The sequence below is a fragment of the Euleptes europaea genome, chromosome 1, assembly GCF_029931775.1.
Source record: "Euleptes europaea isolate rEulEur1 chromosome 1, rEulEur1.hap1, whole genome shotgun sequence".
NCBI lineage: Eukaryota > Metazoa > Chordata > Lepidosauria > Squamata > Sphaerodactylidae > Euleptes > Euleptes europaea.
In genome coordinates, this window is record NC_079312.1 from 168,507,217 (window position 1) to 168,533,850 (window position 26,634).

General features: G+C 46.4%; 1 protein-coding gene across 7 annotated transcripts in view; it reads left to right on the plus strand.

Annotated features, from left to right (window-relative positions):
• Nucleotides 1–26,634, plus strand: part of R3HDM2 (R3H domain containing 2) — a 204,064-nt gene that overhangs the window by 129,482 nt on the left and 47,948 nt on the right. For 5 of the 7 annotated variants that reach the window (XM_056851315.1, XM_056851265.1, XM_056851275.1 and 2 more), the window contains exons 6-13: nucleotides 1,567–1,645; nucleotides 2,670–2,729; nucleotides 3,195–3,335; nucleotides 7,814–7,922; nucleotides 11,312–11,407; nucleotides 15,350–15,381; nucleotides 15,491–15,544; nucleotides 19,802–20,037. In XM_056851315.1, the coding sequence (XP_056707293.1) occupies nucleotides 1,567–1,645; nucleotides 2,670–2,729; nucleotides 3,195–3,335; nucleotides 7,814–7,922; nucleotides 11,312–11,407; nucleotides 15,350–15,381; nucleotides 15,491–15,544; nucleotides 19,802–20,037 (807 nt within the window). The remainder of the gene's footprint in view (nucleotides 1–1,566; nucleotides 1,646–2,669; nucleotides 2,730–3,194; nucleotides 3,336–7,813; nucleotides 7,923–11,311; nucleotides 11,408–15,349; nucleotides 15,382–15,490; nucleotides 15,545–19,801; nucleotides 20,038–26,634) is intronic. The other 2 variants (XM_056851283.1, XM_056851298.1) reach the window with 1 other exon arrangement.

Here is a 26,634-nt window from a genome sequence, read left to right on the forward strand (position 1 = left end):
ACAAGAATCAGCAGCCCAAAGTGATCCCCATAAAAGAGTCCTCAGACTAGAAGCAGAACACAAAAACAGCTGAAAAGCTGGAACATCTCAAGTTAGAAGTCTGGGTGTAAAGAAAACACATTTTCGCCCTGTACTGACAGGGCAGTAAGGTAAGCACCAGGTGAGCCTCAAAGGGTGTGTGTGTTCCGGCTCCGAGATGCCACCACTGAAAAGATCCTGTTTCTGGTTGATACCTGTCTCATTTCTGCAGGCGGGAGGCACAAACAGCAGGCCTTGGGAAGTGCCCGGAGCATCTAGAAGACAGCCTTTGCATTTTCTTTTATTTATTCATAGACGTAGAACTACAAAATAAAAACGCTCTGTGTCTCTGGCAGGGTATTAATTGGTTGCTTGATTGGCTTATGCGACTAAACCTTATTGGTACTTTCACTACTCAGGAGGGGAAAACAACAAATTAAATTAGCTTCAGGCAAAAAGCAAGTGCTGTTTGCATGAGCGTAGCGGATCGTGTATTATTTCAGCTGTTTTGAGATGCTTTGGGTGAAGCTTAATTTTTTTTTCTGAAAGGGGTATTTTATTTCCCGTCCACCTATGCAGCTGACCACTGTACTTCACATTTCCCTCCCTTCTCCCCAAGAATATTATCCTCAAGGTATTGGGCTGCTCTTTGCCATCCTTCGAATTTCCTTGTGTGGGTTCCCACATGGCCCTACATTCTTCCAGTTCTCCATTCCCTTTTCATTCTTGATTTTCTGGCACTCAGTATACCTTGAATTCTCTTGTCACTCTAAATATAGGCGTCCCAGTCTTTGCCTTTCTCTTGTCACAGGTACTCTCGTAGGATATGAAATAAAAGTTATAGCAGCTCCACAATCTGACACCTAATTTTTTACTTGAAATAGCCTGGGGGAGGGGAGGGGAGACAAACTCCACATACCTCAATTGAAGCTCCCCAACTCCCCCCCCCCCCAATTCTCACATGCTTCCACCCTTCTGAGAGCCCCATAAGCTGCTTTAGCACAATACTTAATACCACTGCTGCACTGTTTCACACCCTGTGCCTTCAGAAATGATCTGCAGTTCTTGTTTCAGGTAGGCACAGGTTGGTGCCTCATGACAGCCATCCAGGGATCATAATCCTGAGAAATAATCGAAGGACATCTAGGCTAAATTGTTGCTTTTTCCTGGTTCGTCTTCATTGAGTTCCACAATGCAATGCTCGCAGGCTTGTTTTATAGACTTTATTTGCCCAGGCCTTCTGCAAAGCAAGGGAGATCCTATCGTCTCCCTTGGAAAGGTAGAGTGATTTACACAAGGTCACATGGGAAATATGTGGTGGAGCAAGGAGCCGAATGCTTATCAATCTTTCAAACTGCTAGGGGTGATATCCTGAACGCCACTGTTGACTTCACTCCAAGGAAATTAATTCCGGCTGGAGGTGATGATATTGGCAGTGTGTCCGGTTCCTTGAACCCCTGCTCTTTGGCTACTCGTTCTGAACCTTTGAGTTTTCCTCCATAAGCAAAGCCGTCTCTTGACGGAGGATTTTTGTTGCCTTTGTTTTAGATTCCAGCCAGGAATACACGGACTCCACTGGAATAGATTTGCATGAATTTTTAGTAAATACACTGAAGAAAAATCCAAGGTAGGATCCGGCTTGGCTACCCGGCTTGATTTGCAGATTTTTTTTGCAGCTCATGTACACGGAGGGCAAAGTGTGGGTGGGAAATGGAAGACGGTCATAGCAGAGGTTGGAATCTGGGGTGGGCGGGTGGTTGTGTGTAATCAGGATGGGGAGGGGCAGGTTAGCAACTCAGCAGCCATCAGATTTCTTAGCTGCTGTGCCCACCAGGCCGTGTCAGAATTCCAAATGTGCCCGCAGGCTCAAAAAGGTCAGCCCCCCCCCCCTTGCTGTAAACTTATGCCTTAATGTAAAGGTAAGACACCTAATAGCTGGAGCGAGCTTTAAAAATGTGCTTGTTTCACTATACTTACCCAGCTCTTAAGTAGCATTCCTGGCGGTTTCTCATCCACGTTGATGTCACCAAACACTGTGGTCTTCACTAGTCCACTGATGCATCCTTGAGAGCTTGTTGCATTGGAGAGTGGGGGTAATTCTACCACTGTAGACTGGGGAAAAAACGCATTCATGTACTGCGCATAAGAACAGAAAAGAGAAAAATAATAATTGGTATGAGTTAGTCAGGAAGGAACCTTAATTGCTCCAAAAACCTTCCTATAAATAGCTTCCAAATGCTTCCCTATAAAGCGCCTGCTGCTCTCTCACTAATAAACAGTGTCAGACCCCGAGTGCCAGGCACACAGGCTCGGTTCTGATCTATTGTGTTTCTAATAATACGGACAGGAAGAGAGCCCGCTGGGATATTATGGTCTTGGGAGCCGTAATCATTGTGCGGAACGGAATCCACCTGAACAACAACCAAAAAAGGCCTGACTTTGAGCTCGCTACATTTGTTTGGTAGCTGGGCACGCAGGGGCAGGGTGGCGATGCTGTTACTGTGGAATTACCTTGAATTTTTCCGCTTAAATGTTAGCGTGGAGGAGGGTATGAAACTGCAGTTCTTCAGAGAAATCCGTATAATTGTTTCTTTTTCTGAATATGTATATGTGTGTGTCCCACTCCTTGTTTCTGTATACTTCTTCAACAGGGATAGAATGATGCTGCTAAAATTAGAACAGGAGATCCTGGAATTTATTAATGATAACAAGTAAGTAATGTTCTGGTTGGCAAGTTGGGGGTGATTTGAGGGGCTGATGGTTTGAGAGGGTGTTGAGTAATGATGCAGCTTTCGTAGTAAAGCACTTCTAATCTCCAGCCATGCTTACGAGTATGTCTGTCCATCCTTACGTGTCTCATGGAGTGTGAGGCATCCACCCAGCCAGTCCTTCTGCCTGTCTCTTCACCGTTGACTGACTGGCCACTGTAGACGCTTCGCTTCCTACTTACATCCTGCCCTCCCACCCAAGTGGGGCTCGGCGGCCAACAACAATCATGAAAAGCCATCTTTCTCTCGCCCCCTTCCCTAGATCATCAAAGAACTAGTGTGTTCATCTGAGAAGTTGAGTGTTGTTCAAACGATCCGTTAAGGTAGCTGTGACTTTTCTCTTGTTCTCTTTTCTTCGGTCCCTTCCTCCCTCCACCATCACCCATCCTCGGTCATCACCGCTGTCAGCAATCAGTTCAAGAAGTTTCCCCAAATGACCTCATACCACAGAATGCTTTTACATCGGGTAGCTGCCTATTTCGGCATGGACCACAACGTAGACCAAACCGGGAAAGCCGTCATTATCAACAAGACCAGTAACACAAGAATGTAAGGCAAGAATGGGTTTTAACCAGTGTTGTGGTGGTGGTGGTAGTGGACTAATGCTAATGAGTAGCTCTCTAGTGTGTTTGAACCATTTCGCATGCAATCAATCAATCAATCAATAAACCTTTAATGGCATATCCAATATTACACAGAGGAAAAAAACAGTATAAATACTACTATCAGCTAAAAAAAAGCTAAAATAAACATAAAATCATAACACAGTTTCCCAAATTTTTCATTCTTAACACATCGACTAAGAAATTGGCCACCGCCACAGTGATCTCTACTGTTGTATCATTCAATAAAATATGACATTTTATTTTATTAGGAAGATAATATTTAGAATGTATCCAAGTATTTAACCATTTCTTCCAGCGGACGCATATAGCGAGCAGTCTAGCAATATGTGCTCGATTGAGTCCAAAGAGTTAGAGCCACATTCACATTTCCGTTCATGTTTAGGAATATTTTGAAACCTTCCATATAACAACTTCAATGGGAAGGCATTTACTCGCGCAAGAGAAAAAAACTCTGCAATGGCTAGGACTATCAAGATTGTATAGATAATGGGGGATACATCCCACAACATTCTTAAGTTTTAGTATAGCTGATGAACAGAAGGCTGCATTTTTTGAAGTTCAATATCTAAAAGCCTCTGTGTAATTGTCTTAAAAATATAAACTTCCGAGGAGAAAGTTAACTCCTCCAGGGAGATGCCAATAGATCTTATTTTAGTTCGAATTTTATGATCCCAAGAGGTATTATAAATTTCCTTTAATAAAAAAGACAGAAGCGAACCATCATCAGTATTAAAATACAATTTTAGCCAATAACGAATAGTTAACACCCATGCCTTAGTTTCAATTAAATTTAATCCTAATTCAGAACACAATGCATAATAAGAAACACAGTTTGGGAAGCCCATAATTTGTCTAAAAAGGATGCTTGAATCGCCTCCACTTCACGATTAAAAGCGTTAAACCATATAGGAACCCCATAAAGAACCTGAGGTAAAATTTTAGAGTTAAAAACTTTATCAGCGGCAGGAACAAATTGATTTCCTTGGGAAAAAAAGGATTTTAATTGATTGGAAGACAATTTCCCCAAATTAATAGACCTTCTCCTATGAGTTGCCCATTGAAGGTTAAAATTAAATGTAGCGGCCAAATATTTATAACACTTAAATTGTTGGATCTTATTCTTACCAATATGCCATCTATAGGAGACCCACTTTCTATTAAAACCCGTAACATTGGACTTGGAATAATTAATTTTGAGCTCATTGAGATTGCAGTATTTCTCAAAGGCCATCAAATAACTCTGAAGGCCAACTTTGGTAAAAGATAGAATTGCCGTATCATCTGCGTATAGAAGGAAAAGCACTGCTCTGCCACCTAATCTGGGAGGATGGCCGTCCACAGACTCCAACGCTCCAGGCAGATCAGAAATAAATAAATTAAAAAGAAGGGGGGCAAGAACACACCCTTGTTGGATGGGATTTTGTCAGTGAGAAAACCATTTGAAGAAAATTTAACCCGGCATGACTTACCAATGTGAAGTTTCCTCAAAAGGATTAAAAGGCGCTGATCTATTCCTAGATTGCTCAACTTAGCCCATAGTTTGTTTCTTATAACTGAGTCAAATGCACTTTTTAAATCAATAAAGGCAACGTAAAGTTTCTTCGTGTCAATTTTCATATACTTCTCAGCCAGGGTTAGTAAAGTTAAACAATGGTCCAAGGTTGATTTATTTTTAGCATTAGCAGCAGCTTGGATCTTGCTGCAGTGTTTCCACATTCTCTGTTGCGCAGGCGAATTTCATTCAAAGCAGTCAGCGCTTGACCTCGTATCCTGAAACATATTTGCACTTGCGCAAACGATAGCGCAGAGGGAAGCACTGCCTGTGAACCAGCCACCTGTCGTGCTGGAGCGTCAGCGCACGTGCACAGAACGCCTCTAAGCTTGCAAACAGTTCATCCAGCACAGTGAGCAGAACTGTGCATAAGTCAAGCTGTATTCTGCGCATGCGGCATAGAATCCGCAAGACTAACAGATTCCCCCGAGGAAGCCTCTTGGGGCGAAATGCATAGGGAATTTTATCCGAGTAATAAAATATATTTTTACTCCCTGCCCCAGGATGTGGCGATGGCTGCCAACTTGGAAGTCTTTAAGAGGGGACATGTTCATGGAGGAGGGAGGGGGCTAACAATGGCTACTAGTCAAAATGGATACTAGTCATGATGCCTATGATATTAGGTGCTGTGGACACAGGCAAGACAATGCTGCTGCAGTTGTCTTGTTTGTGGGCTTCCTAGAGGCCCCTGGTTGGCCACTTTGTGAACAGACTGCTGGACTCGATGGACCTTGGTCTGATCCAGTATGGCCTTTCTTATTTTCTTATGATAGGGCTATCCATGGCTACTAGTCAAAATGGATACTAGTCATGATGCACACCTATTCTCTCCAGGATCAGATGAGCGTGCCTATTATATTAGGTGCTGTAGAACACAGGCAAGACAATACTGCTGCAGTCGTCTTGTTTTTGAGCTTCCCAGAGGCACCTGGTTGGCCACTGTGTGGACAGACCAGAAGTCTGTCCACACAGTGGCCAACCAGGTGCCTCTGGGAAGCTCAAAAACAAGACTCGATGGGCCTTGGTCTGATCCAGTGTGCCCTTTCTTATGTTCTTAAGAACATCTAAAATTGCTTTATACAGACTCAAACTGCTGGTCCATCTAGCTCAGTACTGCTGTGGCTCTCCAAGGTCTCAGGCTGTGATCTTTCCCAACACCTGCTATTTCAGACTCATTTAAACTGGGGATGCCCGGGATTGAACCTGGAACTGTGAGCGTGTGCTCTGCCATTAATGCACGAGCCCTATAAAAACTGTGCTCCAGCAAAAGGCAGAGCTCCTAGATTTGGAGGTGCTAGTCCCTATTGTCCTTGGCTGCCCTGTCTCTCAACCTTCACACCTTTCATCCTCTAAGGAGAAGGCAGTGGCAGCGAAGGGAGCCAGAAATAGTTAATTGACTGATGGATTAGGCTCCCTTTAGCCCAACCAAAGAACACTCGTATTCTTCTGATCTCTGCCCAGCTAGGGATCAGGATAGGGGGAATTTGGCGGTGACTCCTGCTACTTCCTTCCTTTGAATTGTTTGGCTTTCCTGCTCCTCTCCCAATGTCTCGTGGATGTGCTGGAGAAGGAGTGGACTCCAGAGCGCTGCTTGACTACACTGGCATGCATGCGGCCTTCAAGCTTATAGCGGTTGTGTGTCAACAGAAAGGACCTCTTAAGAGCCAGCGTGGTGTAGTGGTTAAGAGAGGTGGACTGTGATCTGGAGAACCAGGTTTGATTCCCCACTCCTCCACATGAGTGGTGGGTGCTAATCTGGAGAACTGGGTTGGGTTCCCCACTCTTCCACGTGAAGCCAGCTGGGTGACCTTGGGCTAGTCACAGCTCTCGTAGAGCTCTCTCAGTCCCGCCTACCACACAGGGTATCTGTTGTAAGGAGGGGAAGGGAAGGTGATTGTAAGCCGGTTTGATTCTCCCTTAAGGGGCAGAGAAAGTTGGCATGTAAAAACCAACTCTCCTCCTCCTCCTCCTCCTCCTTTTCTTCTTCTTCTTCTACTTCTACTTCTACTTCTACTTCTACTTCTACTTCTACTAAAACAAATCTTTCCACTCTGTCCCATGCATCAAAACCCACAAACCTACCACTGGTGCCAGTTTGGGGAGAGCAGTATTGAGTGATGGGGGCGGGGGCTCTAGGCAGCTTGGAAAATCTGGAAAGAAGGGGGAGCAACAGAAGGTGCGAGTCTTCTGTATTGGGACTGTAGGAAATCAAGCAGACAAGAAGAGGAGGAAGAAGAAGAACTGGTTCTTATACTTTACTTTTTCTCTACCGTAAGGCATCTCAAAACGGCTTATATTCTCTTTCCCTTCCCCTCCCCACAACAGGCTTGTGAAGTAGGTGGGGCTGAGAGAGTTCTGAGAGAACTGTGATTAGCCCAAGGTCGCTCAGCAGGCCGCATGTGGAGGAGTGGGGAATCGAACTCAGTTCCCCACATTAGAGTACGCCGCTCATAGCCATCGTGCCACACTGGCTCTCAAGGAAGCAAGTGCCCATCTGAATAAAAGCCAGGCAGGTCAAGAATCAGTGTTGCCCAGACATAACCCAGACACTGTCATAGTCCTACTGGGTTAAAGTCAGTGAGTGGCCCATAGCGCAAGTCCAGAAGCTGCCGCTTCTAACCCAGTAGCTTCTCAGAAGCCGATTCTCTCACTAGTCGGGGCATAATTGGTGAGTAGCCACACCTGATTCCTTCTCGTCCTGCTGACTGAACATGCAGAGCGATCACTCAGTGTCCCGAGTTTCCACCGCCCCCTCCTGATGTAAGGTTTGTTTGAGTCAAAGTCAGATTTATTAATACGGCCAACTGGCCAATCAACCGATGAAAGGTTTGTTTGGGTCTTCTCCACAGCCCTGAGCAGAGGTTCTCCGAACACATCAAAGACGAGAAGAGCTCCGAGTTTCCACAGAGGTTCATCCTCAAGCGAGATGACACCAGCATGGATCGAGACGATAATCAGGTGATTGAAGCGAGGGGCATGATTTGCTTGCATGCTCCTCGCGGGAATGGCAGCTGTGAGAGGCTATCTCTGTTTCAGTTCTCGCACCTACTTGGGACTCTGAGTGTTTGTTTTTTGGTTTCCCAAGCTCTCTCTTGCAATAGTGCTTCCCCTGCCTTTTGTTTTAACACCCCCCCCCCTGAAACCCTCGGGGCTCAGAATTATATTTGTACCCAGGACACTATGGAAACGTGTACACTATCCAGAACCTGCCAATATTCTTGGCTTTAATGATGCAGACGAGACTTGTACCATGTGCTGTAAACTCCAGTTCTTCCCATTGCAGTTGATCCCGTGGCATTCTTAAAAGAATCATTGACTAATGTCTAATTTCTCACCAAATGTATAGGATCCTTCTGTCCCATTGAAGATGTGTCAAGAATGGAGGTGAAGGAATGTTGCTTGTGTATTTGCTAAGATACACACATTAATGTGTGTTTAGGCCGTCTATGTGCTGGCTTCTCCACTTTGCTAAAAGCGCTCATGATGACTTTCTTAAAATGCTTTCGAAGAGTCCTGCACAATAAATAGAAAGCTGTACCCATATACGGCGTACCAGCCATATAGTATGGCAATGCCCCACTAGATGCTTTTGCAAAAACGGGAGTGATTCAAGAACTGGAGCTACAACATGTCCTATGTGTATTATCACTGCCCATAGTTATAATATTATACTAATTGTCCTGTGCCCTCTATAGAGCCGACAGACACAGGGATCAGTAACAGTTCTCCATGTGATACAGGGAGGGGGAACCCAACAATCAGTAAGAGAAGCTGCACTCTCTTTCACTGTAAATTTGAAAGCACAGACATATAAGCTTGTTGATCTTTTCCTTGATATGTTGCAACATGCTTTTACATCAGTGTCTCAGAATCATAGAGTTGGAAGGGACCACCAGGGTCATCTAGTCCAACCCCTTGCACAATGCAGGAAATTCACAACTACCTCCCCCACACACCCCCAGTGACCCCTACTCCATGCCCAGAAGATGTCCAAGATGTCCTTTCTCTCATGAACTGCCTAAGGTCATAGAATCAGCATTGCTGACAGATGGCCATCTAGCCTCTGCTTAAAAACCTCCAGGGAAGGAGCGCTTACCACCTCCTGAGGAAGCCTGTTCCACTGAGGAACCGCTCTAACTGTTAGAAAATACTTCCTAATGTCTAGACGGAAACTCTTGATTTAATTTCAACCCGTTGGTTCTGGTCCGACCTCCTGGGGTAACAGAAAACAACTCGGCATCCTCCTCTATGTGACAGCCCTTCAAGTACTTGGAGATGGTTATCATATCCCCTCTCAGTCTTCTCCTCTTCGGGCTAAACATACCCAGCTCCTTCAACCTTTCCTCATAGGACTTGGTCTCCAGACCCCTCACCATCTTTGTTGCCCTCCTCTGGACACGTTCCAGCTTGACTACATCCTTCTTAAATTGTGGTGCACAGAACTGAACACAATACTCTAGGCGAGGTCTAACCAGAGCAGAGTCTTTATCCTCTCGAAAGTGTAGAACAAGATAAAAAGAAAGACTACGTGTCATAACCCAAATGAAGCATTTGGTGGTGATAGATTTAAGCAAAGATTTAGTAATTGCCCTTGCACAGGCTTTAATCTGTAAAAAGCGTCTAGCAGAATTTTTTTTTTTTAGGGTTGACAGACTAATAGGGCTTCAGGCTTTAGTTAGTTTAATCACATTAGCTAAGCTTTCGTCAATCTCTTGGTCAAGGCCACTTTTAATTGATGACGGATGTTAAGAGCACACTTGAGCGGTCCTTTTGGGGCGATTTTGCTTTTTAGTGTTTTACGGCGATCGAGAATGAATAAAAGAAAATGGCGAAGGGTGGCCTTTCATTCTAGTGGAATAACGTAGAGCCAGAACTAGCTGCTGCAATGGGAACATGATGTTCTCAGTGGTGTATGTCCCTTGTAATGTTAATGGCCGCAATCAATTTCGCAGACAGCGTACCTCCTAGTTGTATGGAGTGTGCCTTTTAGAACAGTAGGGATTGATTGATTTTTTTTTGTCAGTTAGCTGTGAAGTTTGAAGCCAAAATATTCTTTTTATTAACAGTGACATCTTCTTGTGATGTTCCCTCCTATATTAGCTCACTGAAAGCCACATGTACCACTCTTAATCAGAAGGACAAGGTTGTGCCGGTTGAGCTTCCTGAAAGGGGTGTCACTTTTGGGTGGCCCGTTCCTGAGGGGAGGGGCTGCGCTGGTGGCTGGAGGCAGCACAGCCGCGCCTCCTCCAAAGGAGGGTTCAGCCCCCCTCCAAAGGCAGAAAGCTGCCCTTACTTGCAAGCCCCGTGGAACCACTCCATAGCGTTCCATTGGACTGTGTGTAAGTGCTGTCAAGTTGCTTCCGACTCATGGCGACCCTATGAATCAAAGTACTCCAAAATGTCCTATCTTTGACAGCCTTGCTAAGATCTTTCAAATTGAGGGCTATGGCTTCCTTTATTGAGTCCATCTATCTCTTGTTGGGTCTTCCTCTTTTCCTGCTGCCCTCCACTTTTCCTAGCATGACTGTCTTTTCCCGTGACTCTTGTCGTCTCATGACGTGACCAAAATACGATAGTCTCAGTTTAGTCATTTTAGCTTCTAGGGTCAGTTCAGGCTTGATTTGATCTATAGCTCACTGATTTGTTTTTTTGGCCGTCCACGGTATCCGTAACACTCTCGTCCAACACCACATTTCAAAGGAGTCTACTTTCTTCCTGTCAGCTTTTTTCATTGTCCAGCTTTCACACCCTTACATAGTAATAGAGAATACAATGGCTTGAATTGACTTAATCTTGGTGGCCAGTGACACATCCTTACAGTGAAATAGCCTTACAGTGATACGTCCACTGGACTATGCCACCTAAAAAGGTGGTGTAAGGGCAAGGGGAGTGTTCCCGGCCTGAGAGGGGGTTAGGAGGCTGCCTAAAGGCAGCTCCAACCCCGGGACGCCCCGGGAACGCCCCCTGAGACGATGGCACACAGACGTACACTGTCAGGACATTGGCGGGAGGCCGAGCCAGCATCTCAGTTGTGCTGCTGCGGCAGCGCTGGGAGGCTGGCGTCCGTACCCCAGTGCCAGCATCCATGCCAGTTGTGGTGGCACAAGTGGCCCAGGCGCCGGCGTGGCCCCTTGCATGCGTCCAAACGACATTTGCCCGCTTAGCTCAGGAATAGGCTGTAAGCAGGCACAATTTACATGATAAATCTCCGCCAGTGTTGTTTTGTCAGAATGACTCTCCTGCCTGCTCTAGGGTGTCCATAGAACAATTGTTCACTGCACACTTTTTCTTCGCTGCTGTGGTTAGTGAGTGGCAAAGGTTTAACCGAGGTCTGTTTGTCCATCTAGATTAGAATCCCATTGCAGGACGGACGGAGGAGCAAATCCATAGAAGAGCGAGAAGAGGAATATCAGAGGGTTCGAGAACGCATATTTGCACGAGAGGTAAGCATGGGTATTTAATGAACTTTGCCTGTTCATTGGCTTTCTTTTCTTTCTTTCTTTTTGGTGTACATTGAGTTCCATTGTTATTTTAAGGATCACACCATTCCCCATCCAGTGAATAAATGTAGTTTACATTTTGAAAATTATATGTGTAATTCTAAATTATATATACAATAAAGATCATGATGGGTAGCTGTGTTAGTTTGTCCGTAGCAGTAGAAAAAATAAAGAGTCTACTAGTGCCAGAGCCAGTGTGGTGTAGTGGTTAAGAGTGGTGGACTCTAATCTGGAGAACCGGGTTTGATTCTCCACTCCTCCACATGAGTGGCGGATTCTAATCTGGTGAACCTGGTCGGTTTCCCCACTCCTCCACATGAAGACTGCTGGGTGACCTTGGGCTAGTCACTGCTCTTTTAGAGCTCTCTCAGCTTCACCTACCTCACAAAGGTGTCTGTGGCAGGGAGGGAAGGGGAACGCGATTGTAAGCCGGTTTGATTCTCCTTAAAAGGTGGAGAAAATCAGGGTATAAAAACCAACTCTTGTGGACTACTACACATGGCAGACCTGGGCTGGTCACATGGTCCGGACCGACCAAATGACATTAATGTAATATCCGGCCCTCATTACAAATGAGTTTGACACCCCTGCTCCAAACTGTTAGTTCATCTGTGTAGCCTTGCTTTGCTCACATCTTAATAAGATTCTGTATTTACTAGTTTCACCTTAAAGCAGATGCTGTATTTGCTCAAATGCAAGACTAGGGTTCCCCCCCCCCCCGCCCCGATTTGCCGTTAAAAAGTGTGTCTGTGTGTGGGGGGTATCTTAAATTTGCATACCGGTTATGTCCAACAATAAAAATCTTCTTGGGTATAGCAGTTGTTTTATATTCAGGATCATCTTCCTTTTGAGTAACTAGAGTATATGCCATAGGTTGGTGACTATGGTCTCCAGTCGAAGATGTAAGAAATATTCCAAATCCTCAAAATCTAAATTTTAGATATTATGAAGGAGGGTATCACAGGGCAAGAGATCTACAAATAAGTTGACGGCTTAAAATGGAGCTTTAATTTTAGCCTTCCCTCAACCCCCTTCCCAAATCTGGACCGTACTGCTCCCTCTGTCTAGTTCTGTAATTCCCGCCTATCCCATTATTTATAAAGCTCCTAAGTGCAGCATGCTGTTTCAGAGCATGAGCTTTGAGTGGAAAATCGGCTTTTCAAATCTTCTCTCTGATCTGAACCTGACTGGCTGACTTTGAACACATGAAGTTGCCTTATACTGAATCATACTCTTGGTCAGTCTTGTCTGCTTAGACTGGCAGCAGCTCTCCAGGGTCTCAGGCGGGGGTCTTTCACATCACCTACTTGCCTAGTCCCTTTAGCTGGAGATGCCAGGGATTGAACCTGGGACCTTCTTCATGTCAAGCTAATTCTCTACCACTGAGCCACAGCCCCTCCCCCAAATAAGCCAGTCTTGTTCATCTCTTCCTCTTGCCCCCATCCGCCAGTCGCCACCCTATAGTGTTGGGACGGCCACACTGGCCAGTATTGCGGAGCATGAATCACTGAGGTAATGCACGCAAAGCACTCGGAGTTCGTTCAGCTCTCCTCCTAAGCATCCTGATGTTATGAGCAGCAAACATAATTTATCTCTTTTTGGCAAAAGTCTCCGAGATCGTCACCCATGAGATCTCATTTGACAGTCCGTAGTACACTGACACAGATGAAAGGATCTAATTTCACACAGGATGCTTACAGGCCTCAGAACTTGGATTCCATGGGTGGAATTAAATGTTAAGCTAAGCGTGGGTCGGCCACCAGAAATGGTCGACGTGCATTGAATTCTGCCTCCTCTTCATGATATGCTGAGGCACACTTTATTTATTTATTTAGATTTATATCTCCCCCTTCCACTACAACAAAGCTCAGGACGGATAACAAGAAGTCAAATATATATTTAAAATCAGGAACAGGAGAGCCAGTGTGGTGAAGTGGTTAAGAGCAGTGGTTTGGAATGGTGGACTCTGATCTGGAGAATCGGGTTTGATTCCCCATTCCTCCACACGAGGGGCAGAGGCTAATCTGGAGAACTGGGTATGATTCCCCACTCCTCCACGTGAGTGGTGGATGTTAATCTGGTGAATGGGGTTGGTTTCCCCACTCTTACACATGAAGCCAGCTGGGTGACCTTGGGCTAGTCACAGCTCTCTTAGACCTCTCTCAGCCTCACCTACCTCACAGGGTATCTGTTGTGGGGAAGAGAAGGTGATCGTAAGCCAGTTTGATTCTTCCATAAGTGGTGGAGAAAGTCGGCATATAAAAACCAACTCTTCTTCTTGTTCTTCTTGTTCTTCTTCGTCTTCGTTGTTGTCTTCTACTGCTTCTTCTTCTTCTTCTAAAAACTTACCTGAGTTTCCCCCCCCCCTTACATTTCTAACCCGCCCTCCCCGGCCACAGCCGGCTCAGGGCAGGTAACATCATCTGAAACCATACAATATTCCATAATAATGTCAACAATCACTATTAAAAACTATGGCAGAAAATCATTAAAAATTGACAAACAAAGATGGCATACAAGGTCCTAATGTGCTGGCTGAGATAACAGGCAGCCACCCCTCCAGATCCATACCAGTGTAACATATGGGAGGGGGAAACAGTAGGGAGGCCAGTAAAGACGATATCCGTGGCTTTCCTCAACTGCAGGCCTGACAGAAAAGCTCCATCCTACAGGCCCTGTGGAACTCTAAGTTATGATGTCCTTGGTGTTTGTTTTTATACACACACACACACACACACACACACACACACACACACACACACACACACACACTGATCCTAAATGTTGACAGACTGATGGGGGCAAAGAAACCCCAAGAACAGAGATGGATGCTTAAGCATTGGTGGCAGCGGTAGGAGGACTTGATATGGAGCACCTGTTTTGGGGGGCATGCCTGTAGACAGTTGAAGGTCCACCGTTAGATGCAGACTGACCCCCTAAGAGTTTAGCTGACTGGACCAAGGGGAGCCAGCCTTAATACAGTGCCCTATCACCTAAACTGACGGCAGCCAGAGAGGGCCTACTGTGACACTGGAGTGGGTCAGCCAATTATGTCCAGAAAATTGGAAAGCAGAGGGAACCACGGGGCTGTGAAAATGGGCGGGCGGGAGACCACTCAGAAAGAAGAAGAATTGGTCTTTATATGCCGACTTTCTCTACCACTTAAGGGAGACTCAAACCGGCTTACAATCGTCTTCCCTTCCCCTCCCCACAACAGACACCCTGTGAGGTAGGTATGGCTGAGAGAACTCTAAGAGAGCTGTAACTTGCCCAAGGTCACCCAGCTGGCTTCATGTGTAGGAGTGGGGAAACAAATCCAGTTCACCAGATTAGCCTCCGCCTTTCATGTGGAGGAGTGGGGAATCAAACCCGGTTCTCCAGATCAGAGTCCACTGTTCCAAACTACCGCTCTTAACCACTACACCATGCTGGAAAGAAGTACATGAACTTTGGCCTAAAGCTTCTTGGATCCCATTCCTAGGGAGAAAATAGCATCTTTCATTCTTTGCAATTGATGAGGATGTAATCCTGATTTCATCTCTCCCAGTTGGACGGGTGAGCGTTAGCGATTTTGGAATGCATTTGAAAGTCCCCCGTTTTGAGAACAGATGCGAAAATGTCCCATTTCTCAGATTCCTCTCCTCCCCGCAAGCAATCGGAGTATCTTGGGCTGTGTGTACGTCTCAAGTTGCAGTTTTCTACATCATGTGGAAGTACTATAGCACGTACCCAATCATGCCTCAAGCGTGAATCAGCGAGTGAGGTGCATACTCAGTGTTCAGATGCCCTTCGATTTCAGCCTGCTGGAATGATTGTCTTATAAGATCTCTTCTTTCTCTCTCTCTCTTTTTTAATTTCAAACCTCACGGCTCTGTCTGATGGCAGTCGGGCCAGAACGGATTCCTGAACGATAGCAGGTGAGTACGCTTCGTGCATGCCTCTCTCCGTTGTTTTTTTCAGGCTTTCTAAAAAGAGCGAGGATCCTGTAACTCCATAACCATGCTTTTCTTTGATGTTAACCAACAGACTCTCCAAAGAAGGCTTTTCTTCTAGCTCTCACAAAAGGCGGCAGATCTTTAGGTACCTCTGTGTGATTCTCGCATACATTTGTCTTGCAGAGCAGGTTCGCTCCATGCATGGCTGCTTGTGGAGTCCTTGGAGTTGTCATATCTTTTGCGACATCAGTGTTTTGTTTCTTCCTCCCCCACAATCCGACAAAACTAAAAACCCTGACGAACTAGAGGGGTTGCTTCTGTTGTTTCTGTGGATCTCCCAGCGCATTTACTCAGGGAGCAAGACCGTTTATTTCAGCGTAGCTTACTTCCAAGTCAATGTGTGTAGCCATTAGGAATGGGGGGACTGGAGGAAACCGCAGGGCTTCAGAGCCAGCGTGGTGTAGTGGTTAAGAGTGGTGGTTTGGAGCGGCGGACTCTAATCTGGTGAACCAGATCGGTTTCCCCACTCCTCCACATGAAGCCAGCTGGGTGACCTTGGGCTAGTCACAGTTCTCTTAGAGCTCTCTCAGCCCCATCTACCTCACAGGGTGTCTGTTGTGGGGAGGGGAAGGGAAGGTGATTGTAAGCCGGTTTGAGTCTCCCTTAAGTGGAAGAGAAAGTCGACATATAAAAACCAACTCCTCCTCCTCCTCTTCTTCTTCAACAAAATTTCTGGCAGGGTGTGAGCTTTCGTGAGTCATAACTCACTTTTTTGTGAATAATATATAATAAACTTAATACAAACACAAAATTAATGTAAATATAAACAACTGATATGTACGTTGCCCAAGTTGTTTATATTTAAATTAATTTTGTGTTTGTATTAAGTTAATTATATATCATTGCAAAATCACTTGTATCAATATTAGCCCATGATTTCATGTTGATTCCTTACCCTTTGAGTACCTTATTCTAGTTTTATAGGGTTAAGGGTCCCCCTCCTTCTTTTTGTTGTTGCCATGAGAGGAGAAGGTGCAGAAATCCGAAAAGTCTAACAAAAGTCAGCCTCTCCTCTTCCTTTTGATGGGGAGGCGAAACGCCTTAAGATCCTGAGACCATACTATAACCTTAATTTTTGCCAATTATCAGATTTCTCAAGGAGGAGAAAGTAAAAGGAAAGAGGACAAGGAAATAAAAGAACGAGAGAAAAGAACTCCCTGCCCCAAAATGTGGTGATGGCTGCCAACTTGGAAGGCTTTAAGAAGAGAGTGGACATGTTCATGGAGGAAAGGGCTATCCATGGCTATCAGTCAAAATGAATACTAGTCAAGATACATACCTATTCTCTCCAGGGTCAGAGGAGCGTGCCTATGATATTGGGTGCTGTGGAACACAGGCAGGATGGTGCTGCTGCAGTCGTCTTGTTTGTGGGCTTCCTAGAGGCACCTGTTGGGCCACTGTGTGAACAGTCTGCTGGACTTGATGACCAGTCTGACCCAGCAGGGCTTTTCTTATGTTCTTACAAGAGGGAAGAGGGGTTGGTGGAAAAAAGATGCAGCTAAAGTAATTTTATCCGCCATTTCTGTAACTTGTCATCATGACCAATATCCATTCACTTTTGATGATAAATAGTGTAGGTGAGGGTACCCAACTATATTGTATGTAATGTCTGTGCTAAGAATTCGGATTCTTCCCTTTTTTGGAATGTCAAGGTAGCAATTATTAAAGAAAATATTTCCCCTTGTCACTCTGTGTGTGTTCCCCTGGCCCTTGGAGGGTCAGCTGTGCTGTCTTGCAGGACTGTTCCAACAGCTCTCCCTAGGGGACGGAGCTGCACATCTGCCATTCCCCATACAACATCCGGAGAAGACCCTACCGTTCACACCCAGCATAATCTAGTCACCCTTCAGCCTGACCTTAGAGGTGTAGGCATCGGCCCCCTACAGCCCCTGCTTCTGCCTGCTTTTTGAGGGATCCCTTGTCAAAACCTGGACATTTTTATTCCTGAGAAACAAACCCTTCCCTCCCCATTATGTTTAATCACTCTAGTTGGGTCTTACCAAAGAGAATCAGGGAAGCAAAATGGTAACCTTCAGAAGAGAAGTGGCAACTCTTCCCCAATGTGGAAAGGGGAATTTGCTTTGGCTGCTTTTAAAAATGAAACCTAACCTCTTTGTCTCCGGATCTGGCTTATGCCCCTTGACCCTGTTTGGAGCTAACCAAACTCACAATTGCTGTAGACACATTTAAATGTTGGGCTTTGCTGATATTTGCAGTCAATTAAAAAAAAAGGCTACCGGTGTAATATGAAGGGGTTAACAGAGAGGAATCTTGGGATGAATATGATTCTACCCTAGTAAATGGCTAAGAGGGGTCAATTCTGTCTCCTGTACCTTGTATGTCTGGTTGAGCATCTGGGCATACAACACCTGGATACCTGAGGCATGTCTACTCATGGGATCTTGTCAGTGGGATCAGTAGAATCTTGTCAACACCTTTTGACTGTTACAAGAGGAATGCACTTGTCTAGGGATGTGGATGCGACGAGGCTGAAAATATGAAGGAATCAAGTTTGAAGATCTCTGGGGTTAAAAATAAAATACGATTCCCCCTGCCTCGTGTTTTTTTCTGGAACTTCATGATGGCTACGATCTTGTGATGGCCCTAGCAAGACCAAAGTTCATGGTCATGTCAGCGGCTTGGAAGGCATTCACCAGGTGACATTGGATCCTTGCCTGGCCACCCTCCCCCTCGTTGTGGAAAATGGTTGTGGTCACCAATAAAATCTTCATTGGCCCTTCGGCTTACAAAATCCTTCCAGAGGGCCCCTCGGTGCTGAACAAGCGGGTGGGCTTTCCTGCCACATTTTTTGAAGTGCTTTCGAGGGGCAGGGGCTATATTTGACCCCCAACATGGTTAACCACAAACCTTGCAATGTAGTTTTGCACGTGGATTTCGTTCTCGCCGCCTCCTCCCCTCTTATCCATCTACGCCTGTTCTCCTGATATTCAGAAACGGACTTTTAAAAAAGCTTGATTCGAGTCCAGTAGCATCTTAGAGGCCAACAAGGTTTTGGGGGCAAGAGCTTTCGAGAGTCAAAGCTCCCTTCGTCAGATACCTGATGTTATCTGACAAAAGGAGCTATGACTCTCGAAAGCTCGTGCCCTGAAAATCTCATTGGTCTCTTACAAGGGCACTTTCGCATATGCCAAATAATGCACTTTCAATCCACTTTCAGTACCCCTTAATGATCGTTTGCAAGTGGATTTTGCCAGTTCACACAGTAAAATCCAGCTTCAAAGTGCATTGAACGCATTATTCGGCATGTGCGATACGGTGCTGCTGGGCTCAGATCTAGCTCTTCTAACTGCAGACCAACATAGCTACCCACTAAGACTTTAAAGCAAACAAAGCTTTACGCTGGCCAGACCACAGTGTTTAAAAATTTCCTAACAGTGGGAACATGGCTGCCTTTTCCCCCATTGCCTCATGATGAGAGACAGAGTCCCTGTGATTTTGAGCAAGGTGCGTTCGAAAGGAGTTTCCTGAGAGCCGGATAGGCAACAAGGCTGTAGGAAAAACCCTGTGTTCGCTGGGGCCCTTCGCTCCTGCCGCTTACATAGCAAACTGGATTCTGTGGCCCTGGCCTTTACAAATACTGTTTGGGAAGGTAGGAGCCGCTTGGCGCAGAGCGGTAAGCTGCAGTACTGCAGTCCAAGCTTTGCTCATGACCTGAGTTCGATCCCAACAGAAGCTGGTTTCAGGTTGCCCGCTCAAGGTTGACTCAGCCTTCCATCCTTCTGAGGTCAGTAAAATGAGTACCCAGCTTGCTGGGGGTAAAGGGAAGACGACTGGGGAAGGCAATGGCAAACCACCCCATAAACATAGTCTGCCTAGGAAACATCGGGATGCGACGTCACCTCATGGGTCAGGAATGACCCGGTGCTTGCACAGGGGACTACCTTAACCTTTTTTTTAATTTGGGGAAAGTAGCTGATCAGCTACGCGGTCAGGCAGTTGTCCCAGGCAGTTTATGTCAATGCACGTTTGCATTTGGTCTGTTTTTCTCCCTCCTCCCGTGTGGTCTTGATCTTCGCCTCTCCATGGGTCAGCACCCCTTTAGACCTCTCAGTTTCCGAGTAGCCATTAAACATCTGTGACGCAAGCCATTCTGCATGCGTGGCAGCTCACATTGCCAGGGGTCATGCTGCCAGTGTATCCAAGAGCCAGTGCTCACCGCCCGCCCCCCCCCCCCACGGGTCCGCTCTTCCCAGTGTGGCTCCTTGCTCTCGTTCGTCTGTTCTTCTAACACCCCAAGGTACCCCCTGACGCCTTGAATGTTCAGACTCGCCGACTCTCCTCGCCCTTCTAGCGGCATTAACCGCTCTGGTCTCTGCCGCAGGGGTAACCGGGACGGGCTCAGCCGGGCATCGGGCAGCCGCCAGAGCAGCACAGAGAGCGATATGAAGTCTCTGGAGCCCCGCCCGTGGAGCAGCACCGACTCGGATTGCTCCGCCCGCAGCCTGCGGCCGCCCGTCACCAAAGCCAGCAGCTTCAGCGGCATTTCCATCCTGACCCGTGGAGATAGCATCGGTGGCATCGGCAAAGGAAGCGGCACCAACAGGACTATCAGGCCAGGTATTGCTTTTGTTTTTCACCACTTCACGTGCAGGGCAGGACAAGACGAGTGCCTAAGGGACAGGTGCGAGCCTGTGTTGGGGCAAACTAGGATTGAAATGAGTCTTGTCCACACTGGGAAAAGGTGCTGCTGGGGGGGGGGCGATATTACGGGAGCCCCTGTCTGGGTGCATCTGCTTGACACTGTACAAACAAGAAATGCTAAAAAACAGGAAACTCAGAAGCTACTCAAATGGAGGGGGGGATGTAACCCAGTGAAACACCCAGTAAACCTTGGATAGTGTAGCAGGTGTGCTAGGTGGGAAGTCCTGTTAGAGAAGAAACCCTGGTGGCAGAACTACAGTATCTGTAGCTAAGTTTCTGTTCTCTACAATGAAAATAAGGGCCGAGATAATGCCTTGTGTATCATTTGCGCAGATTCTTAATCCCTAAACCAGAGGCGTCGATGGCAAAACAGCAATTGAATCCGCAGATTAAGATTATGCTGAGGTTGACATTGGGGATTACATGTTGTCTTTTTCCTGGTCATCATCTCCGGGGTGACTAAACAGTGTTTTGCTTTCTTCCATATGGGGGACAGGGCAGCAAAGCCTTTCTATTTGAGAGTCAAAGTCAGGATGCTGCTGCAGTCTTGTTTGTGGGCTTCCTAGAGGCACCTGGTTGGCCCCTGTGTGAACAGACTGCTGGACTTGATGGGCCTTGGTCTGATCCAGCAGGGCTTTTTTTATGTTCTGATGAAATCTCCTCTGATATTGCCTGGGCTGGGAAGCTGCAAGAGGCGAGGGTGATAAGCGCAATTCCCATTTAAGCAAGATTTCCCAGTTTTCCAAAATGGCTGTCATCCATCAAGGAAATTCATTCAGCCGTTGGGTAGGCACAAGACTAATATATCATGTGAGGCAGAGTTGTGTGTCTAAGCAGGACTGAACACAGATATAGAGATACAGTTTTGATGAATATGGCAGCTGATAACAGTATGTAGAAACGTTTTAGGTGTCACTTGATAATATTAGTTCAAGTAAGGCCATTTCAGATCTACTGTATGAACACATGAAGCTGCCTTCTACTGAATCAGACCCTTGGTCCATCAAAGTCAGTTTTGTCTACCCAGACCGGCAGCGGCTCTCCAAGGTCTCAGGCAGAGGTCTTTCCCATCACCTACTTGCCTAGTCCCTTTAACTGGAGATGCTGGGGATTGAACCTGGGACCTTCTGCGTGCCAAGCAGATGCTCTACCACTGAGCCACAGTCCCTCCAGAAGAGTTGTTGCTGTTGAAACACACTAGGCCTCAAAACGGTTTCAAGTTTGTCTTTGAGGTTTTCCCTTCTCTTGGTTCCTGTGTTTGCGCCTTTGCTTTTTTTCTTTTTTTGTCCCATTCCTGCCTCCGTTCTGCACCACTCCACTTTTCTTACATTATCTAGAAGCAGCTGCTGCCCTTTGGGAGTGCTCTTACCTAGACGTTTAATTTCAAAGTTGTAATGTTGGCACTGAAGTGGGAGTGCACAATCCATCCCTTAAAATCGATAGTGGGGGGAGGGGAAGCCTTTTGACTCCAATGGGATGGGGAATAAATGCACTCCCGAACCCCTGGATACATGGGACCCCCTGTGAAATAGAGTGAAATTTACACTAAGGCGCCTGCCCATTCTTCCTGGAAGGCTTCAGCCCCATGTGGTTGGGAAGATCTCCTCCCCCATTTCTAGGCTTAGTAGCCATTAGTTTGGAGCCACTTCAAAGACTGTTTCTCCACCCCCACCCCCAAGATATGCGCTGGAGTTGGGAAAATGTTTTCAAAAACACCATGCAGGTGATGCACAGAAAATTATATACAACGACTGCATGTCACCTTTGTTATTTCAAAAAGATGTCTGTCTTCGACGCTTTGCCCGCTTGCTTTGAAGTGGAAGAAATCGCAGTTCCCAGCCTCTTCTCCCTGCGGCCTCGGCCATCCCAGGGTGTAGACTGAAGGCACGTGATGCAGTTGTCTTGGCGAAGCTCAGCATGCCTCAGTCTGGTCTGTGCCCGTGCGGGAAATTAAACCTGGAATTTCGTGATTGCCGTCTTGCGCTCTGTAGAAGAAAGGCCGGCTGTAACTTGAATCTCCTTCCCAGTTGCCGGGGTGAGAGATGGAGCTGGAGAGGTACCAGTTCTCCCCCTCTGTCACTAAAGGGGGTGGCGCACTGTATGCCTCATGCCCTGCCTCACTGTTGCTTCCTTCAGCAGTGGGATGACTCATGCTCAACCATCCATGTACTCACCCTGTTTACAATCCTCCTCCGGCTGAACTTCAAGGGCATGCGCTGAAAGGCCCTTGTTTATTTCTCTCGCCTCTCTTTCCTTTCAGTGTGCCTCTTCATGAACACGATGACTTTCCCCACCGCTCCCTCGAGCTGCCCCTGTTGTGCAGTACAGGGTAGGCAGAGCTGGCCGAAACTCCTGGCTGACGTTTAATTTCAAAGTTGTAATGTTGGCACTGAAGAATTGTCATGTTTTCTTGCTTTCCTGCCCATGGCAGCTGCCTAAAGCTTAGATACAGATTTGTAAGAATTTGGCTGTGGCATGTGGGAGTCTTTTTTTAAAAAATTCAGCCATGTATACCAGCATGGTATAGTGATTAAGAATAGCGGACTCTCCTCTGGAGAACTGGGTTTGATTCCCTGCTCCTCCACATGAGCTGCGGACTCTAATCTGGTGAGCTGGGTTCGATTCCCCACTCCACATGAACAGCGGAGTCTAATCTGGAGAACCGGGTTCGATTCCCCACTCCTCCACATGAGCAGCAGACTCTAATCTGGAGAATCGGGATCGATTCCCCACTCCTCCACATGAGGCCGGTTGGGTAAGGTTGCCAGGTACCTCTTCGCCACCGGCGGGAGATTTTTGGGGCGGAGCCTGAGGGGGGTGGGGTTTGGGGAGGGGAGGGACTTCAATGCCATAGAGTTCAATTGCTAAAGCGGCCATTTTTCTCCAGGTGATCTGATCTCTATCGGCTGGAGATCAGTTGAATTAGCAGGAGATCTCCTGCTACTACCTGGCAGTTGGCAACTCTACTGTTGGGTGACCCTGGGCCAGCCACAGTTCTCTCAGCCTACTCAGAAATGGGCAATGGCAAACCGCCTCTGAACGCCTCTTGCCTTGAAAACCCTATGGGGTTGCTGCAAGACACTTGTGACTTGTTGGCACTTTCCACCACCACCACATACCGGTTTCAAGCTCCAGAGGGATGAAGCGGGAATAGGCAGGCTGGCGGCTTCACCATCCAGGGGCCCGAGAAAGGATGGCGGCAGTGAGCAGGAAAGCAGCCATACTAGCCCGCACAAAATCCAGAAAAAGAAACCAAATCGACATGATACCTTTTATTGGCACCAACCAGAGGGCACAAACCATCGTGCAAGCTTTTGAGATCATCAGAACTTTCCATCAGGCAGATGAGCCAAGCCTCGGCTTATAGACTTGCTTGTGGGACACGTTCTCCAGGAACCTTTATTTCACTTTCACAAAAGAGTGTAGTGTTTCCGTTTTGGGAGGAAGTGACATATATTAGATGAAGGAGATACAGTTTTTCATGAACAAGTTATCTTGTGTTTCTTCTCCCATAGTTACTGTTCATTTCTCCTCCATAGCTGTCCCATAAATATCTTATTAATTCGAATTTCCTTGTCATTCCCTTCTTCCATTCCATTTTTTTCCTTTTTAAACACAAGGTGTGGTATTGATTGCAATATAAATTATATACTGTAAGTTCTTCAGTGTGCCAAGATTTGGTATGGTGTAGAGATCGAGGGGTGTGAGCTAGAAAGTCTTCCTTTCAAATTTTACCCCAAGCATGCATTCATCGGGAGAGATGCCACTGTCTGTTCCACCCCATAGGAAGCACTATTATTTCAAAGTATAATTGTAATTAATTTAAATAAGTCTTGATTTTCCCCATGTAGGATTGCATTTGGGGCAGCAGAACAAAAGCATCCAGATCTTATTATGGATGGACAGTACTTGTATTGTGGGATCTATTCCCTTGCTTAGGGGCTTGAAGGATTGCATAATTGGCATAAGAAGAAAATCCTCTAGAGATGTGCTGAACATTCACCAGTTTCATTGTTCTGGCTGAGTGTTCAAGGGGCTGAAATTTTCCTGAAAACAAAGAACTTGAAAACTGGGAACCAGATTTTTCTGAGGCTATTTGTTACTAGTGTTTGACTTAATCTGCTGCTCATTGTTTACCCCCCCCCCCCGTTAACATCTTTCTTCTTAGTAATCCTAGCCAATCAGGGACCCTCAGGAGTCATTTTTCTTGCACTTGGAATGGGAAGATTCCATGAGCCCGCTCCATTTACAGAAGAATTTGATTCATCCCAGTCTGTGAAACAGCCCTTAGTATATAGTGACTTCCTTTGGTCAGAATCTGGAGCTGGACCTTCAGCATGGTGCAGTGGTTAAGAGTGGTGGTTTGGAGCAGTGGAGTCTGATCTGGAGAACCGGGTTTGATTCCCCTCTCCTCCACATGAGCGGCGGAGGCTAATCTTGCGAACTGGATTTTTCCCCATTCCTCCACACACAAAGCCAGCTGGGTGACCTTGGGCACGTTACAGCTCTGTTAGAGCCCTCTCAGCCCCACCTACCTCACAGGGTGTCTGTTGTGGGGAGAAGAAGGGAAGGTGGTTGTAAGCCTGTTTGAGTCTCAAGTGGTAGAGAAAGTCGGCATATAAAAACCAACTGTTCTCCTCCTCCTCCTCCTCCTCCTCCTCCAGATGACCTAGTGAGATACAAACAGCATCAGCTCTTACCAGCATATTCCAGGAACTGTATGGCCTTAATGTGACTAGTCTTCAGGGATGCAACAAAGCAACTCTTGGTCATCTTTGTACTTTTAGGGTCCTCTGGTGCCATGCTGTTGTTGTTTTTATCCAGGGACACTGGATTGGGACCTAGGAGGTGTTAGTTACTTACATGACTAAGCCTATAAATTTGACCTGAATCCTTAGTACCCATCTTGGAGGGGATGAGGACTATTTACCCTGCAGAGATTCTGCGGAAGTAAAAGCCATCTAATGCTCGAAAGTCCTCAGATGCTGCTGTGATGATGGTCATACTGCCACAGAGTCTCTAAGACACTTTGAAAGCCTGCCTCAAAGTACAGGAAAATGGCTCATGCTCCATTTGTCTAGCACATTTTCTTCTAATAATGAACACATGAAGCTGCCTTCTACTGAATCAGACCACTGGTCCATCAAAGTCAGTATTGTCTACTCAGACCTGCAGCGGCTCTCCAGGGTCTCAGGCAGAGGTCTTTAACATCACCTACTTGCCTATTCCCTTTTACTAGAGATGCCGGAGATTGAACCTTGGACCTTCTGCATGCCTCCCCAAATCTGGTCACAAGCAATATCAGTAGCCAGCACAGAAAAGAATTACTGAGGAAGTAACTAATTGACTAATCCCCCCCGCCCCCGGCAGTCAAAATAGCACTGTGGACTGAATTTGACTTGGGTCTGGGTTCAGGTATGATCTCTGTTTTAAGACCTCGTTTGTGTGCAGCTTGGATCATTCTGTCTCTCCTACAGTGCTAGGTAGAGGCACTCGTCACATCGGGAAGTGCTTTCTTCTTGCCTCTAAACCATGGCCAAGTTCCTAAGACACCAAGAGGGAGAAATTACCAGGTTTCCCGGTAGTTTCCCTTCCTAGTAGGTAACAGGATTTTGTTGGAGCTCATAGTTAAGATTGAAAAATGAAATAGATAGATAGATAGATAGATAGATAGATAGATAGATAGATAGATAGATAGAGAGAGAGAGAGAGAGAGAGAGAGAGAGAGAGAGAGAGAGAGAGAGAGAGAGAGAGAGAGAGAGAGAGAGAATCTGTTTAGAAAGCCCCTCATCCTGGAATATATGAGTTCTTTAAAAAGGGTGCATCTAATCATTTTTACGGGGCATTTTGTTGCAGAGCACCCACAACTGTACACAAAGTGCTAGCATTGACTTGGAAAGGTCTGGGGCCAAGGTACATTAAAGACCCTCCTCTATGAGCCAGTGTGGTGTAGTGGATATAGTGGTAGAACGGGACCCTGGGTGGCCCGGATTTGAGTCCCCACTTTTACCATGGAAACTCGCTGGATGCCATTGGACCCATCACAAACTCATCCGGGCCTGCTTCGCAGGGTTGTTGTTGAGAGAGGATGTAGGAGGGGAGAACGGCGTTCTAAGCCACTTTGAGCCCCAACTGTGGGGAGAAAAGTGGAATATAAACAAATGCAAATGTATCTCTCCTGCCTACTCAGATCAATGTCAAAAGTCGTCATCCCCTCCCCAAGAAATCAGTCAGGTGGTTATTGGAAACTGGGCTTTTTCTGTGGTGCTGCCTCATCTACGGAGCTTACTTCCTTGGTAGCTTCGCTTTTTAACACCTTTCAAGCAAAGTCTATCATAGGTACTTAGGCTTTTAATCATAAAGAGCCAGCATGGTGTAGTCGTTAAATCGTTAAAGTGTAGACTAGGATCTGGGAAATCCAGGTTCGAATCCCCACTCGGTCATGGAAGCTCACTGGTTGACCTTGGGCCAGTCACTCTCTCTCAGCCTAACCTACCTCACAGGGTCATTGTG